At 35.0% G+C, this 17026-nt stretch overlaps 1 protein-coding gene across 6 annotated transcripts; it reads left to right on the top strand.

The window, feature by feature from the left end:
- Positions 1 to 867: 867 nt before the first annotated feature.
- LOC111373455 (WD repeat-containing protein 48-like) lies at positions 868 to 16929 on the top strand. 6 transcript variants are annotated; one of them, XM_022995989.1, is made up of 18 exons: positions 870 to 1046; positions 3746 to 3855; positions 5071 to 5229; positions 5681 to 5746; positions 5833 to 5922; positions 6021 to 6326; positions 6492 to 6589; positions 7252 to 7287; positions 7927 to 8047; positions 8126 to 8380; positions 9519 to 9614; positions 9743 to 9808; positions 10004 to 10042; positions 10121 to 10255; positions 10684 to 11045; positions 11510 to 11603; positions 13499 to 13687; positions 14396 to 16929. In XM_022995989.1, exons 2-18 carry the CDS (start codon positions 3754 to 3756, stop codon positions 14543 to 14545), a joined length of 2364 nt encoding a protein of 787 aa, XP_022851757.1. In that variant the 5' UTR covers positions 870 to 1046; positions 3746 to 3753; the 3' UTR covers positions 14546 to 16929. The 6 variants fall into 6 exon arrangements, 4 of the variants coding, with proteins under 4 accessions (XP_022851760.1, XP_022851757.1, XP_022851759.1 ...); XM_022995991.1 differs by having other exon boundaries at positions 871 to 1046; positions 8144 to 8380; XM_022995990.1 differs by lacking the exon at positions 870 to 1046 and adding an exon at positions 1053 to 1212.
- Positions 16930 to 17026: the final 97 nt, after the last annotated feature.

Consider the following 17026-nt stretch of genomic DNA (forward strand, 5'->3'; position numbering starts at 1 on the left):
GATGATGAATTGAATAACGCAATGACGCGCTCCAAGCCATGCTTCGTGAAACACCTTCCATGCCGATGGCATTTGGCAATGGTGGTTTCACAAGAGGCAATGAATGTTATCCTCTCGGTCGGCTTCCATCTCGTATTTTTCTTGGACCCTTCCTCGACAGCGGATTCGGGTGCAGCGGAGGACCCAGGTTGAGGGCCGTAGCCTATCTGCAAGAAGCAAGAATGAGGTGGTGAAAAGAGGAAAATGTGATAGCAGAACCTAAATCAGGAAAAATCATAGGCTCACCTAAATGGAATATAGATCCATGGGGTTGAACATAGCCTCGAAATGGAAACGGTAACAGCGTTGGCGTGGGATTAGCACCTGTAACCCAAGCGAAATGAGCGAGAATTGGGGACGGCGTGGTGCGATTTCACGATTGACAAATTGCAAAAGTGCTGGTGGAGGATATAGCACAAGCCAAATCTACCGTGATATGTCACAGTCACGGTGTAGAGAAGATGGTGCGCTACAGAATGACGGTCGCCGAATGTTGAGGGTTTGAAAAGCAAGAGAATCGCCGAAGTGTTCTTCCTCTTTGACGTTGCTCGGGTCGAAACATCTCTCTTCACGTGAAAATTGTCTTTATTTTAAGACACAGCAGAAGGGCAAATGGGGAAAGTAAAGATCTATTTGTCATAGAAGTACAATAAATTAGCAGGTTGGTTGTCAGTAGGTGATTAGAGCCGGCGGTCAATTTTTCCATTAAAATAGGCAATAAATATGGTACAAACAGGCCGTAGACATGAAATGAAAATTTAAATTATATATTGTATTTATTTTGTGTCAAAACTGAAATTTTTATATTTTAAATAATTATTACAAGTGTCAACCGAAATCGTTTATTTCTAAAAGAAAAGGTCAAAAGGATTTCCTCCGCCACCGCTCCCCTCCGATTCGCTAGTTTTCCTGCCAGCCAATTATATTTCTCGGATTCTCGCCGCGTCTACTCTATCCTCTTACTTCTACGGTTGCGGCAAATTTCGTCGTCAACTTCTTCGGTGAAGGTGATTTTGTGCTCACTCGTCCCTTTATTTGGATTTTATTTTGTTCTATTTACTCGTATTTGGAGAAAGAAATGGGTGGAACATTCTATCGCGATCATACCAGCTCCCAGACTTTAATGCTCACCACAATCAGATAAACAAGCGCATGCCACATTCCATTCAGAGGGTCGGAAGACTATTCTCAGACTCTGAATTTAATCAATTTCTTAGCTATTTATGAATTTCACCGGGCTTCAACTCTGATCTTATTTTCAACTCGAATAAGTATCTTGTTGGTAATTCCAGTCATTTTTCAATTATTCTGGGGGAAAACCTTGATAAAATCCGAGAACACACAGTTGAAAAAAATGATAAAAAGCTAGTTTAATATTTGTTCTGATTTATCTGGAATTTGTTGAATAAGTGTACATAAATTTGATTTTGGATTGATTCTGATTTCCTTTATAGTGGAACTTCTAGGGTATAACCATCAGTATACGCATATAATACTTTTTCTTAGTATGTATCAAAATAGATATTTGGTTTGAAAATGTAAATTTTAGCTGTTTCACTTATACTTTCTTTTTATAGAATTAATTATAGTGTGAGATGCCAATTGAATCTCGGAGAGAATATCATAAATGCTTTAAGTAAAAATAGATGATGTTAATGCCGATGACAATAACAATAATCATGGATATATTTGACGGACTGGAGACTGATATTTTACAGCAAGGTCTGCTGTTTGAGGTACATATGAGTCCATTATTTGAAATTGAATGTTGGAGCATCTGTTTTTCCTCCACTTTCTGGTACAAAATTATACTGTGGTGGGAAAATGGTTATGAAGTAACGAAAAGGAAAAATGAAACTTCACCACGAATGGCAGTTATAAGAAATTTGGGGTGAATTCACAATCTTTCATTTGCTGTTTTTATATACTCTATCTAATTCATTTGATTACGATGACGGGAGGAGATGACAGATTACACTAAGAAAGGTTGGCAAACTTGATAAAAATTAAAAAGACATATAGAGGATGCAAAGGGAACTTTACTATGAGCTGGATAATAATTGTTGTTCCAGAAGAGTTCAAGAAGCAGTTTGCAGGCAAATCGTGCAGTTTACAGATCTGACATACCGATTTTATTATTTATATACTTATTTTGTGATAGTGTTCATGTTTCATATTGTTGGCCTTTACCTTGAAGGTGGCTCATCTCTAGATTAGTTTCTTCTTTTTCGGTTGCTTCGTATTTGGCTCATGAAGACTGGCAAATGAGTAGTACTTGCAAACGTCAATCAAAAGTTAGAGGGAAGGATGGACTGGTGTTGGATCGACATTGTTAGTGGAACTGTAGAGATGGAATAAAGTAAAAGTTTCTACTTGATAAATTAGAGAGTTTGGTTTCGTGTTGCTCTAAATTTAGGGTGACCATCTTTAGATATATAAGAAGTTTGACCTCAGCTTTGTTAGTTTTATAATTTTCTAATGTAAGTGGGTGATATTTACCATCAGAGACGTTAGTGTTTGGTGTTTTTAATGAATAAACAGTTCTGAGTGACATTGTTACTTGTTAGTATATCTCTTCCTGCCTTTAGGTGGGTGTTGTCTTTCTAGAATTTTGAAATGCATAATGAATGTATAGTTTTTGAATCTGATGATCTACTTTATATTAGATACAAGATGTCTACAAAATAAGTCATAGAAATTGTTCATATTTTATTATCATGGTAAAACTCTTAGTAAAAGTATATAATATAATTATTTGAGAGCCAGGGAATATAATTACCAAGTATTTATCACTGTTCAGAGGTCAAATAATTTATTTAGCCCTTGTTTGAACCCCATTTTTCCAAAACTCATTTTTCTCAAAACTAATTTCAAACCCTACATTCTTTCAATAAAATAATTTTACACATAAACTCAAAATCTTTCCCTACTTTTTAACCACACATTCTCCAAAAATCACTCTTCCAAAATCTATGAATCCAAAAAAGGGCGCTCAAACAAGGGCTTAGTTGTTCATCATGTTCATAGTTGACTTGGTTAGAACTAATTTCTACATGAGCTCGATTCTAGATGCGGTGCTGGATGTGGCTTAGTAAATTCACTTGGTTGAATGTGACTTTTTATAAGGTTGCTATCTGTTCTATACTGTTGTACTTCTGACATTCCTATCTGCATGATCCTCACCACCAATCTTATAATTTTGGACATTCTGCTAAATTGGGGTGTAATCCTATGATAGTTGTTATCTGCTCAGGACTTCTTTAGTACATCGATGCTATTATCTTTTAGTTACTGTGTATTTTATGTGGTTTAAGTCAAGTGAAGGATCTTCCGGAAGGAAGAAAAGGAAAGGAATATAATCAAGGGGACCTAGAGTAAATGCTTGGTTTTTTAGCATCATCAATTACAAATATATTCTATGTCATAGAGCCAGGTCTTGGTTTTTTGTGCCTCAAACTGTCCAACCAACTGCCTTTCTTAATGCAAGAATGACATAATCAAATATTTAAGCACATGCACATCCAAGAATCAATGACCGCGTTGGTGGCTTATGCATTTTCCTCGATCCTCATCACTCATACCTCTGCTCTAAAAGAAATTGGCAGTCTTTTGTTTAATTAATATGTGAAGGTAATAGAAGTTCCATCCTCAAAGTCAAGATCAAGATACAGTTACATTGTAATTATTTTGTCTACTTCTGCTCTAGGGATTTCTATGATGCAACGAGTGGGCAGTGCAGGGAACACATCAAATTCGCTCCGTCCTCGAAAAGAGAAGAAGTTGACTTATGTGCTGAATGGTGCAGATGATACCAAGGTGATTCTTTGTTTAAATTCTTCATTGATCACTATGTAATTTTTGAGTGCTTTCTTTCATACGCTTCCCTGGCAAAGAAAAATAAAAGGTAAAGCAAATCAGATAAAAAAAAACCTTTCGTTCTCTTACCTTCAGTTACTGGAGAATTTCTCTATAAATATTATATTGATTGTTTTATACTTCCCTTCCAGTTCTCCCTCGACCTCCATATATACACGTGCCATTATCTCTTATTGCAACATTTTCATTATTGTATCTGATTCCATTTTTCTATATGTAACTCCTATGCATAGCAACCAATTAATTTGAATGCGAAAGAACAGTTAAAGCATATGTTGTTTCTATTTGCCAATAATCTGCTTACCACTTGCATTTGGTGTGGATAGCAGGGATATTTTGCTCCATTTCCTATATGCTTGTTCATAAGCTTGTATTGTATCTATCATAGCATTTGTTTCATTTCCCTATTTTGTACGCTTATTTTGGGGTTTTGAGGAAATGCAAATCTTAGGCATTTGAGGGAATCAACTTATTTTAAATCATTTATGGAACTTTTGGGATACCTTCTATTCACTGCAGTTATGTCCAAATCTGTGAAGACTGATAGAACTAGAATGCCTGCTTGCATTATTGACTTCATGTTGATAGTGGGTTGCACTTGGTTTCACTATATTTGACACGAATGAGAAGAAAAGTATAGCATTATTAATATTTCATATGATGATAGTATGTCAGTGTGTCTGTGCAGCAGTGAAATGTTATCTCTATTTTTTTCTTCCTCTAAACAAGAAAGTAGAATCTCTTTGCTATTTTTAAGTTCTAAGAGATCTTGACTGTAAGACACAGTTAATTACATGTGTCTTTTGATGAGAAATGAAATAGTTTGTGCAGTCCTTTTTGTAAGAATTTAAAAGCCCCAGTTACTTGAATTTTTTGCATGTGATATGGATTGTGCAGAAGTAAATTTAGTAATGACCACTTCCAATGATACTTGGTCTTGTAAAGGCCTTAGCTTTATGTTCCCCCATTTACATGACATTTATTTGCGTCGAGATTCATTTACATATGTTCTTGTTGACCCATTTCATTGCTAATAAAAAAGTGGTCCTCAAAGGCTATGGAAGTACTTATCACCACATATACAATGTATATGCTACTGCTGATTGGATACTAATCTTTGCCGTCTCTTCTGTTGTGCATTTCCGCTATTTGCAGCACTGTGCAGGCATAAACTGCCTGTCTCTACTGAATTCATTGGGACAAGATGAGTGTGATTATCTCTTCACTGGGAGCCGTGATGGCACGTTAAAGAGATGGGCATTGGCTGAAGATGCTGCTGCATGGTCAGCTACATTTGAGTCGCATGTGGATTGGGTACACTCATTCTGTTCTTTGCTTTTCTCATTTTTCATCTCTCTATATTTCCTTTGGAGGTTAATGTTTTCAGCTGGCTTTTCTGACAAACTTTGGTCTTCATTTCTTTCACCATACCTCTCAACTGTACTTTTGGTTCTGATAGATCATAGATTTCAGCCAAAAATATGATACTAGCCATCTCTAGACTATCCTATTACTTCTGTTTCATGTATTGCTTCATTGTGAGGGCTTACTGATGAGTATCCTTTCTAACTTCATATCCATTTAAGCACATTTAATTACCTGACTGACACCCCGAGAAATATTATAATATCAAATTGAGGTGCTCATTATCTATTGTAGGACATGTTTCCAAGAAACTGTTATTTAATTCTGTCCTTTAATTCTGCTCTCTATGTTATAGTTTTGCACATCTTGGCATTAACTTTTGCATCTCTTGGCTATACAGGTAAATGATGCTGTTCTTGCCGGTGGTAACACATTAGTTTCCTGTTCCTCAGATACCACTGTTAAGGTTTGTGTGATGTCCGTGTTCATGTCTCAATATATATCAAAATCATTTTTTATACTCATTTGTTTTTATTTGGTTGACATGATCAGGCATGGAATTTCTTGTCTGATGGAACTTGTACTAGGACATTTCGTCAGCACTCTGACTATGTCACTTGCCTTGCTGCAGCTGAAAAAAATGTAACCTTTTACAGAATCTTGTATCGAAGAGCATATTGTTGCCTTGTATGTTTTCCTGACATCAGTTTATGATCGTTTTACTCTATTTTGTATCACAGAGCAATATTGTTGCTTCTGGAGGTCTTGGTGGGGAGGTTTTCATATGGGATCTTGAAGCTGCCCTTGCTCCCCTCTCCAAGTCAAATGATGCAGCTGAAGATGAGTGCTCAAACAGTGTGAACAGTTTGGAATCTTCTTTACCCTGTAACGGTCTACAACCTATCAAGTTAAGCATTAATAGTTCTCAGAATGCTACCCAGTCTCAAGGATATGTTCCCATTGCTGCAAAAGGTCATAAAGAGTCAGTTTATGCATTGGCTGCAAATGACCAGGGAACACTTCTTGTTTCTGGTGGAACTGAGAAGGTATTTTCTGGTAATGAGTTTTTTCTCAATTGTTCAATCTAGTGGTTTCTGTAGTGCTAAAGGAGTCGTTAATGCATGTATCTTTGTGTTCTTATCCATTTACATATGATAAAATGATCTCTGGATTGCCTCATAACTGTGCTACAATTTTTTTATATCTTATAGGTTGTGCGTGTCTGGGACCCAAGAACTGGTTGTAAGACGATGAAGCTTAAAGGACACACTGATAATATAAGAGCACTGCTGTTGGATTCAACTGGAAGGTTTGTTGTACAGTGTTTTAGTTTAGCTGTGGTTTCGTATGGACCTTGATTGACATTGAAGTTATAATGCTCACGAAAATATAATGATGGTTAAATGCTCATGTTCAGCTGAAATGTGGACTTGCATGTTTTAGCTATATAATTACCAAATCGTTGATGTTTTTTATTTGAGAGGATAATATATTGATAATTCCTCAAGGATTTAGAAAAAATGCATAAACATTGTGTTTAAAAATGCTAGTTCTAACTTTATTCTAAATTTTGAGTGCACATTTAATTTCTGAGTTCTGTGATCTTTATTATATCTGGTATTTCTTCTACTAATATTAAACAAAAAACCATGCTTAAGAGGGAAGGTTTAGACTGGGACAACAATGTCCAGGCTATTTGTTTTAGTCGGTCATCCTTTCCAGTTTACAGGACAGATGTAGAAAATATATGAGAGTTCTACACTTTGCTACTTTTAATGGAAAATGGGAAGCTCATATTCCTATTGATATTACTTAGATGGATCGCAAACCCCCCACCACCCCACACTCGCCAAAAAAAGAAAAAGGGAAAATTATTTGAGGGCATCTTGTCTACTAATGTAGATCTTTGAATCCAAAGTTCTCCTGTTTTCAACAAAGCAAATATTAATGTTTTTCCTCTTTCATTTGCAGATTCTGCTTATCTGGATCTTCTGATTCTATGATCAGGTATGCATGCATGCTTACAAGTGACTAGTTATCAATGAAAGCATCTACGCGAGTCAGCATCAGATAGATATAACATTGCCCTGCAACTTCTTGTTTTTGTTTCCTATAGGAAATTTTATATTAATAAGATATCATGATTGAATTCCAACAGCAGAAGATTTGGAACATGTTTTATTATACTCTGAGAAATTTTTTGAAAGTCGTTAGGGATGTGTATGGTTTGACACTGGTTATCATGGTTAGATCTAAAAGACTCCGATTGCTTTGACAAACTAAAAAATACACGCTGAATGACTATTCTCTGGGGATTGCTTTACCAAAATTGTGCCTAGAAAATTATTATTACTGGACCAGGCTTGAATTTTTGTTCAACAGTTTAGTGCCTGGTTCTAGTTTTTGATGGTGTTATTTAAATGCTCTTTTTTTTGCATAAAACGTTCTCTGTATTTGATCAGTAGTTCAGGCTCATTTTATCTTCCAAGAAAGGTGATTATGCCCCTGTGCAAATGCCGTGCTTTTTCAATTTCTTAATTGGTTTTCTTTGTTTGTACACATATGAAGGTGGCATCTTGCGGTTACGCAGATAATATTGTTTGTTATTCTTTATGTATTTGGCTTTTTGTGCTTAAATTGTGGTAGGCTATGGGATCTTGGTCAACAGCGATGTGTGCATTCTTATGCTGTGCACACAGATTCTATCTGGGCACTTGCTAGTAATCCAACATTTAGCCATGTTTATAGTGGTGGAAGAGACCTTTCTGTAAGTGAATTTAACAACTCAACCAATATGAAGATCAACATTCCGCATATTATAACTACATTGTCAATCTTTTTGAAGCTTTGTGTTTGTACTCAGTTATATTTGACAGACTTGTCAACAAGAGAGAGTGTTCTACTTTGTACTGAGGAACATCCTATTTTGCAATTGGGATTGCATGATGATGGTGTATGGGTTGCCACATCAGATTCTTCTGTACATAGATGGCCAGCTGAACCACATAATCCCCTGAAAGTTTTCCAAAAAGGTGGTTCTTTCTTGGCTGGGAACTTGTCCTTTTCCAGGGCAAGGGTTTCGCTGGAGGGATCTACACCTGTGAGTTACTTCACCCCTAGTTTTGTATTTATATCTTGAAGTTTTAGTCCAATTATAAATGTAAGAAGTCTGTAGTTGAACCAGTTCTCTCTGCTTAAGAGCTTTGCCCTACCTTTTTTTGATTGACTAAATCTGGACAGAAAGAGCTCTTTCTTTGCAATGAAAATATGGACAAGTTATAACGGTCAGCAACAGAGACGTAGAATAGGATATCTTTGGACCAGAAGTCAATAAATTAGATGTCAAAGAATTAGTTAGGATATTATGGTTTTCATCACAATCTTGTCCTCTAATATTGGGCAGTTAAGGATCATCGAGTTCCCAACTTCTATAATTCACAAGTTATCTGTCCCATACAATGTGCAGTTGAAAATGATTTTGGGCAACAATGATTTCTCCTATGAAGCTCTAAAAATACAGAATTTCCGTTAAGCATGCTCAACATAACAAAAATAAACAGAAGACACATCACATAGAAAACAGACCTACACGTTTTTTTATCTGTCTATGATTTGTAGATTATATATTGCCAATGAGAAATTGAAAAGAACATTTTAATTTGAATTTTCTAAATATTGCAATAGAATTGATTAGTTGGTTTAGTAAAAATTCACATGGTTTCCTTATTTCTTTGAAAAGTTATTATTTCTGAGCACAGCTGCACATGAAGTTGGAACACAGTTGGAAATTTTGAGCTTCAAAAGAAACTTTTAAAGTTGAGGAGTTCAACTTTATAGAAGGACCAAATGGGGAGTTGAGGAGGAAGTACATTTAATTGAGGAGCCTAGTTGGAGGCAAAAAATAAGAAGATTGAAATGGGTAGTGGGAATCGTGATTTCTGAGTTCCATGAAATGGCATCTGTAATGGACATAAGAATAAAGGTGCTTGAGTCAAAATTAATGAAAAAAATAGCCGTTGTCCACATGCATGAGCTGTCTTCTGAATTGTTCCTTTCTGTTAGGTTTTCAAGTGAACTTAAGTTACTATTGAAAAACATTTAGTTATATCCATTTAAGATTCATATTTTATGAAGTTGGCTTTCTTGTCCATCGTTTTCTTTTGTTTGGTCATTTTCCTTTATAGAGGTTGGGAGAATAATTTGCAAACTGATGCTACTGACAATTGATGATGGTGCAGGTTCCTGTTTATAGAGAACCATCCTTGAGCATTCCTGGAATTCCTGGAATTGTGCAGCATGAGATTTTAAACAATAAAAGACATGTCCTAACTAAGGTAAAATCATCTTGTTGCCTTTTGTTAGCAAATACATAATTTCTTTTTCCCTTGATTTCCCATGCTTCTTGTTTTACTGCTTGGGAATTAGGTTATTTCAACTGATATCTGGATTGTGCATCTCCTAGGACGCTACGGGCTCAGTGAAGTTATGGGAAATCACAAGGGGTGTGGTGATTGAAAACTATGGAGAGGTTAGTAGTGTATTTCTGAATGCTGCCATTAGAGTATAAATAAGCTAATTATTTCCAAATTCATGACTGTCTCTGGGAAGTGGGAGTGGGTAGCACCACGATTGGTTGACAACATGCTTTATAATATAACATGTACTCAGGACATCCTGTATATTCTTGCTATCTGTTTTAACTTATTTTATTTTGCTGTTTTAGGTTTCATTTGAGCAGAAAAAGGAAGACCTATTTGAGATGGTGAGGATCACTACCTGATAATGGCTATGTCCAACAATATTTTTCTTAGCATTGTTATGACCTATTTTTCTGATTTAGGTAAGCATTCCTTCGTGGTACTCTGTGGATAGTAGGTTTGGAAGTTTGTCAGTGAATTTAGAAATGCCACAATGCTTTTCTGCTGAAATGTATTCTGCTGATCTCAACATTGCTGGGAAACCTGAGGATGACAAGGTATCAACAATTGGATCATCTTTGATTGCTCCATGTAAAACTTGTCTTTCCTATTGAATTGTTTGTCTGAAATCTATGTTTAGTAGTACTGTATGTACTTCCTTTGAGGTTTAGGTACCCTCAAATTTCCAAGTACACCTGTCTATACTTGTATGGTTTAGTATGTTAACTTTCAAATTTCAAATTTATGTTTGGCCTATTTATTCTAGGCTGGTGGTAGCATTTGCTTCAGTTGCGCCTTGCATTCATTTAGTTGTCAGGTTTTGGATTCCACAAACTAGTTGTAACTTTTCGAAGTATTTACTTGACTTGAAATGAAAATTGGTATGTAATTTTAGGCTGAATATTTTGTTAAGCTTTTATAGTTTAGATATGTTTCTGTTTGCTTTAATATAAAATAACTGTAGTTGACCCATATGATTATGTAGGTTAATTTGGCACACGAAACCCTTAAAGGCCTGTTGGCCTGTTGGTTAACAAAAAGAAAGCAAAGATTTGGATCTCAAGCTTCACCAAATGGAGGAATTCTGTCTGGGAAGGATATGTCCACAAGGACTATATCCTTATCTAGAGTTGATGTTGATGGTAATGCAGAAAATGATTCCACAGTGCATCCACCATTTGAATTTTCAGCAGCTTCCCCTCCTCCTGTTATTACAGAGGGCTCTCACGGAGGTCCATGGAGAAAGAAAATTACCGAACTATATGGAACTGAAGATGAGAAAGATTTTCCGTGGTGGGTTCTTGACTGTGTGTTGTATAATCGCCTTCCCCCCAGGGAAAATACCAAGTAATATACATGAAGACTTCCCTAAATTCATAAAATTTCTTTTGATCTGAATGTTTCTAGAACTTTGCAATTATTGAACTCGATATGTAAGAATTCTGGGAGGCATCCACAAAATGTGTCGAAAATCATGGACAACTTTCAAATACCATCTTAGTTTCCTCTTAAGTTCATTATTTGCTCCTCATTGAGCATTAAAGTCTCTGTGTGGAAACTGAAATTTTCGAGTAAGTTTATATGTTGCTTTTGTTTGTTATATGTTGGATTTTGTCCCTCTTAAATTCTTTTATCTGAATCTTTTTTTCATTCTCATATTTTTATTTTGAATTCTTTCAGCAGTCTCTCTCTCTCTCTTTCTGTTTGTGTGTGTGTATTTGGACGTGCACTTGTTTTTATATGCCCTGTAGTTCATTGTCTATGAAGACCTATTTTCGTCCGTTACATGTAAATTTTCTCAATGTCTACAGATGCAGCTTCTATTTGCACCCATGTGAAGGTTCTACTTTACAGATCATTAAGCAAGGAAAACTTAGCGCCCCTCGAATTTTGAGAATCCATAAAGTAAGAACTGTAACATTGTAGGCTTAGACTACTTTGTGTACACCTAGTACACCTAGTACTGAAACATTTAATTTTCGGTGTTGACAGCATTGATTATAGGGTTGATCTCAGTCATTCAGTCCCTTATTAGGTTCACCTTTGTGTAAATGAGTTCGGTGGTATATAGGTCCATTTGTAACAGTTTTTTAAGCTTATACTGCCCTGACTGTTCCATCAATCGTTCAGAAAGTTGTCAAGATTGCCAAATTGGAAGAGGTTTTGAGGCTACTTGTAAATTAAATGGGAGTAATCAGCAAAAACCTATAACTAGAAGTTAGAATTGGTTAATCTTTCAAGTAATATTATTCTATAAATAATAACTAGGAAATGAAATATAAATTGCACTCATGGCTTATCTTCTTCTAAATATTTGTTGTAAAAATAAAACACATACTAACAACATTTACGTATCACTTATTTCTTTAAGCAAAGATTATTGTTACAAGTATTGAAGATTTGATAAGATAAGCAAAATTGTTGATAATATCGTTCATAGAAAGTATTTTTTTTGGTAAATAGTTAATGTTATTTGGTTGATTGCTTTTTGTTATGCTTTCAATGTTTCTTGTTGCAAAGTTATGCATATACCTTATGTAAATATAACACGTGCACAGAATCACACACTCTCTCTCTCCCTCCCCACTCCCTGTTTAATATCTATTCATGAAGGAATTTAAAATATATTTCATTAATTAAGAAAATTGTATTATTCTTGTATCTTAAGGTCGTTGTGAACAAGCTATTGAATTTAACAGAAAGAACATATTCCGTGTTATAAAAGTCGGAAACAAAGTATTATAAATTTTTTTCTCAAATTTTAGGTCATGTTATTTATCTCATATCTTTGTTTAAAATATCAAAAACATATTTTACTTCCTTAATTATTAATTATTTTTTGATATTACATATATTTAGCCCCTGTTTGGCATTCATTAGATCAAAACTCTTTTTTTCTCATAAAATATTTGCACGTAAATTCAAAATTTTTTTTACTTTTTAATCACACATTCTCCAAAAAACCAGTATTCTAGAACTTATTTTTCCCAAAAACCTCATTTTAATGGATGTGAAAAGGGGCTTAGTCATCAGTCATTTCTGGCTTGACAAGTGAAATTTGGTAGGGGTTTTTAGATAAAATCTAGTTTAATAATTCATTAGCATCTTTTATATATTTCTCACCTATCTGCACTCTAGTCAACTCTGCAAAAAAGATATTGTCCACACACCATGGTTGTGATTTGTTGTTTAAAGTGGACACCAACTATTGCTTCTTCTTTTTTGTCTAATAAAATAAAGATATGCTCAAGAATTTTTGTTTATGACTGAATTACACTCTTCTTGTGTTTTAAACTTTTCGACATGAACGGGGTGTTAGCAATAGGCCTTTTACATAGTTTCTGTATACACCAATTATATGTGAACAGAACTTCGGCAGAGTAGTGATGATGTAAGATCATTATTTTAGTTGCCCCACCCAAAAGCTCATGCTCATATATTTTAAAATTCTGCAAGTTTTTGATGTGAGGTCCCTACAGAGAATTATGATCGACTCAATTATACCTCAAAAACAGCAACCTAGTTTCTTCCTTTTTTGATCTCCCACTAAATAATGGAGGATATCAGGACTGTGTTGTGATTCTATTTGCTTGAGGCTCTTGAAGATTTCTATATTGGCTCTCCCCCATAATAAACTGTTATGGAGATTTATGGTTAAGCCATGGAGGGTACCTTTATTGATTTGGATGTCAGCTTTCTTCACCTGCATTATGCCATATATTTTTGTTTTTATGGACTGTTATCTCAACTAGAAATCAAGCAGATGTTCTTTAATGTAAGGTTGAATTTTATTTTTGTAGGTTGTCAACTATGTCATAGAAAAGATGGTTCTTGATAAGCCAGCAGATAGTATGAATGTCGATGAAACCTTTGCTCCAGGGATGTCAGGAGGTCAGATTCCACCCCTAGATGGAGATACTTCTCTCCTACCTGGACTCAAACCTCGGCAAAATCTCAAGCCTTCCATTGAAATCTTGTGTAATAACCAGGTAAGTTCGGCAGAGTTGATTGTGATAATGAAGCTCATTTATAAATTTAAAGAGAAATTCACATGTTCCATACTATCGGTTCTGTTTGTATGCTGGGAGGAAAATGTTCCATTTATAGATAAAAAATGGAAAAAATATATTCAGAATTGTTATACAACTGAACCATTTTCTAAGACGTGCATATTGAAATGGTCAAAACTTAAACAAGCTCTTTAATTGGATACTTGAAACATGAAATGGCAATTTTAAAGTGTTATAGACATTCAGTATCCATTATTCTCTCATTGTTAAAAATAATATTTTATCTTTGCCTATGGCTACTGCACAGGTATAATTTCTTGAGAAGCACCTGAAGCAAGTGGTGCCTGCAGTTGACAAAATCTCAAATGTTTCTATTGAATTAAATTTAGCGAAAGTTACGGCACCCCAAATACAAATTTAATCTTTTATGGTGCTCCCTCTCTATTGCATTTCTATTTCCTTTTGACCCTTCTTTTATAGCCCCCTTCAGTTGTTATAAATGTTAATCTTGCATTAATAAGGTTTATGAGGTCCATGATTATCATTGAACCTTTTCCAAATCTAGATATCTGTTTTATGGAACAAAATATGTTTGAGTGCCGCCCTCTTCCTCTCACATCTTAAATGATATAAAGAGGAATCATTTTGTTTATCTGTAAGTACTGATCTTCTCTGGTCATTCCCCAGGTGCTACCTCCTGACATGAGCTTAGCCACTGTCCGGGCTTATGTATGGAAGAAACCTGAAGACCTTGTTCTCAACTACAGAATGCTGCAGGGATATTCTGGTTATTATTCAACGTTTCAATTGCAATTAAGCTTTATTTCATTATTTTGAATTTTGTTGTGCTGTTAGTGTATTGTAAATTACAGGTGGCAATCTGGTACTGGTTAAAATGACCTAAATCCATCTGCAATTTTATGGGTTGGGTTACTTTATATTAATCTACACAGGTGGCAATCTGGTACTCGTTAAAATGACCTAAATCCATCTGCAATTTTATGGGTTGGGTTACTTATATTAATCTATGGGTCAAGTTTGGTTGGGTTTTCTTAAACCTGCTGATCACAGTTCAAAAACGAGCTGTGCAGCAATTGCAGTCTTAATAATAAAAAAAATCACCAGCATCATGTACTCTGGTCTTAACATAAAGATTTGGAGGACAGAGACAAGGGAAGATGCTTAGATGTCAATCACAATAATGTCCTCTAAAGCCGAAACATTTATGTGTTTTTGTAAGGCGTATTGTGAGTTAAGGGGGCAACTGACAAGTCAGTAATGACTACCTGGGGGTTGCTTTGTTAACAGGTATTACTGTGATGTTCTGAAAGGTAGAGAGTATCTTAGTTCTTCAGTTTGAAGTGACCTAACCTTAGAAAGGAATTGTTTGAAATTGAAAATGTTTATACGTACAAAAATGGAAAACGTTTGCATTATTGAGTTGTGATTGTAATTTTTCTGAAAATATAGTGACAAAAATAATGAGCTCATGCTTGCTAGAGTTTCTCCGTAGGTTTCAAAGCTTCAGAGCCACATTAGATAGAGTTGAGAGATTGATGCAAGATCATGATGTAAATGAGAGAGTTGGTTTAAATTCATTCTCCGCCCAATTAATACTTCCCGCAACCTTCGCAATTGTTGAGCATACAAATGTTGTTTAGATCATGAGTTGGCTCAAGAAAAAAACATGAAAACTATTTGTCAGTATCAATGATCAATACCTTAGAATAGGATGAATAGAAGAAGGAACTTTTTTCACTATCCCAATTTCCTTTTTGGTGGTGAAATCTCAAAAAAATAAAAATAAAAAAAAAAATAAAAAAAATAAAAAAAAATTGAATTAAATTAAAATAAACACAATAGATGCTGGATGTGAACATTTAAAACAAGTCATTGAAAACTAGAAGAGGATCCACATGTGGTACTAAAATTTAATTGATTGTATAAAAAGTTAGACGGAAGTCGCTCTAGACGGATATAGAGTTAACTTCGAAAAGACGGTATCTCCAAAACAACTTTTGCATCCTCATTTATATTCCTGTGGATCTATATTTAAATTTTGCTCAATGGGAAAATGCAATTTGTATTTCCTTTGCTTTTCTCCATTGGAAAGGGTTTCGGCCACTTTGGAGATCTTAATCATAATTTAGATCTATTTTGTACAATGATGGGTAGATAATTTTTTTTTTTGTAAACTCTAACCAAACTACTGAGAGTCGAGATTTATTTGAGTGATACGCGCCTTTCATCAGAATCATAAATTCCATATTATGAGGACAATCATGAACTCAGGCTTTTAAGATACTGAACTATTTATCACTCTTTCAAAGAAAAATTGGGATTTGTCCTCAATTGCTCAAAAACTCGTGAATGGAATGGATGAATTTGTTAAATGTGATAGTAAGATAATAAGGTTTGTCAGATCATAGCTCCAGCTGCCTTTCTTTGCACCATAGCTTCCTTTTGTTTATCAATGTGTTCAGCTGTTTATGCCTGTGTTTCGCACATTCCATCTGTACACCACAGTTCTAATTTGTCTATAATTTGTAACTATACTTATTTTCTGCAAGTACACCCTGTAACTGTTTTGAGCATCTATTTCGGTTTCTCAAGTTTTGTAGATTGGAAGTGGCATATGGTTGTGGAATTACTTTGCGCACGTAAAATACATGGGAGTTATGCATTCTTCAGGGACTGCTTGCTGTGATCATAAAATTATTTTGCTTGTCTGTAAATCTTGGAAACCAATCAGATGCCAAATGTAGCAAATACCCAAGTTTCTTGAGTACTGGTGAGCTGTACCACAGACTGATGTCTGGTTTTTAAGAATTTCAACATTGGTTTGAGGGCGCTACGATGTTTTCGATGAGCTTTCCGGAAATGTTTCAAGCTTGGAATGAGCTTAAGCTCAAGGGGAGTACGATTTTGAGGACTTTTATGCAGGTATTTCTAAAAGAAGTTATTCGCAGGGCGCCTCCAGAGATGTATTTAGAGGGGATACAATCTCTTTGCAAACACTACACTGTTGGGTGGTGATGCTGATTAAATTTCTACTGGAAATGTCAATTTAGTTAGTAGTATTGACAATTCTTAATAATTTCAGTTTTGTACATTATTTATCTTGTTAGAACTTCAAGTAATGAGGACATGCACTTATGCATTCAAAATCAGGTTTTTTAGTAGATTTTGATAAAATTTGATGAAATGTGTGATTGAAAATTTGTGAATTTTGTAAATGTGTATTTAAAATTAATTATTGACTTTGACTTAAATTTAAATCAATATCGAACAATTTCTGAATAACTAGTAATTCGTTGG

This window comes from Olea europaea, unplaced genomic scaffold (genome assembly GCF_002742605.1).
Source record: "Olea europaea var. sylvestris unplaced genomic scaffold, O_europaea_v1 scaffold1134, whole genome shotgun sequence".
NCBI classification, from domain to species: Eukaryota; Viridiplantae; Streptophyta; class Magnoliopsida; order Lamiales; family Oleaceae; genus Olea; species Olea europaea.

Coding starts and splice junctions, on each gene's coding strand:
- LOC111373455 (XM_022995989.1), top strand. CDS start 3,754: ATGATGCAACGAGTGGGCAGTGCAGGGAACACATCAAATTCGCTCCGT. Junction 7,288..7,926: donor TCTTCTGATTCTATGATCAG/GTATGCATGCAT, acceptor AAATTGTGGTAG/GCTATGGGATCTTGGTCAAC. Junction 10,256..10,683: donor GGAAACCTGAGGATGACAAG/GTATCAACAATT, acceptor ATGATTATGTAG/GTTAATTTGGCACACGAAAC.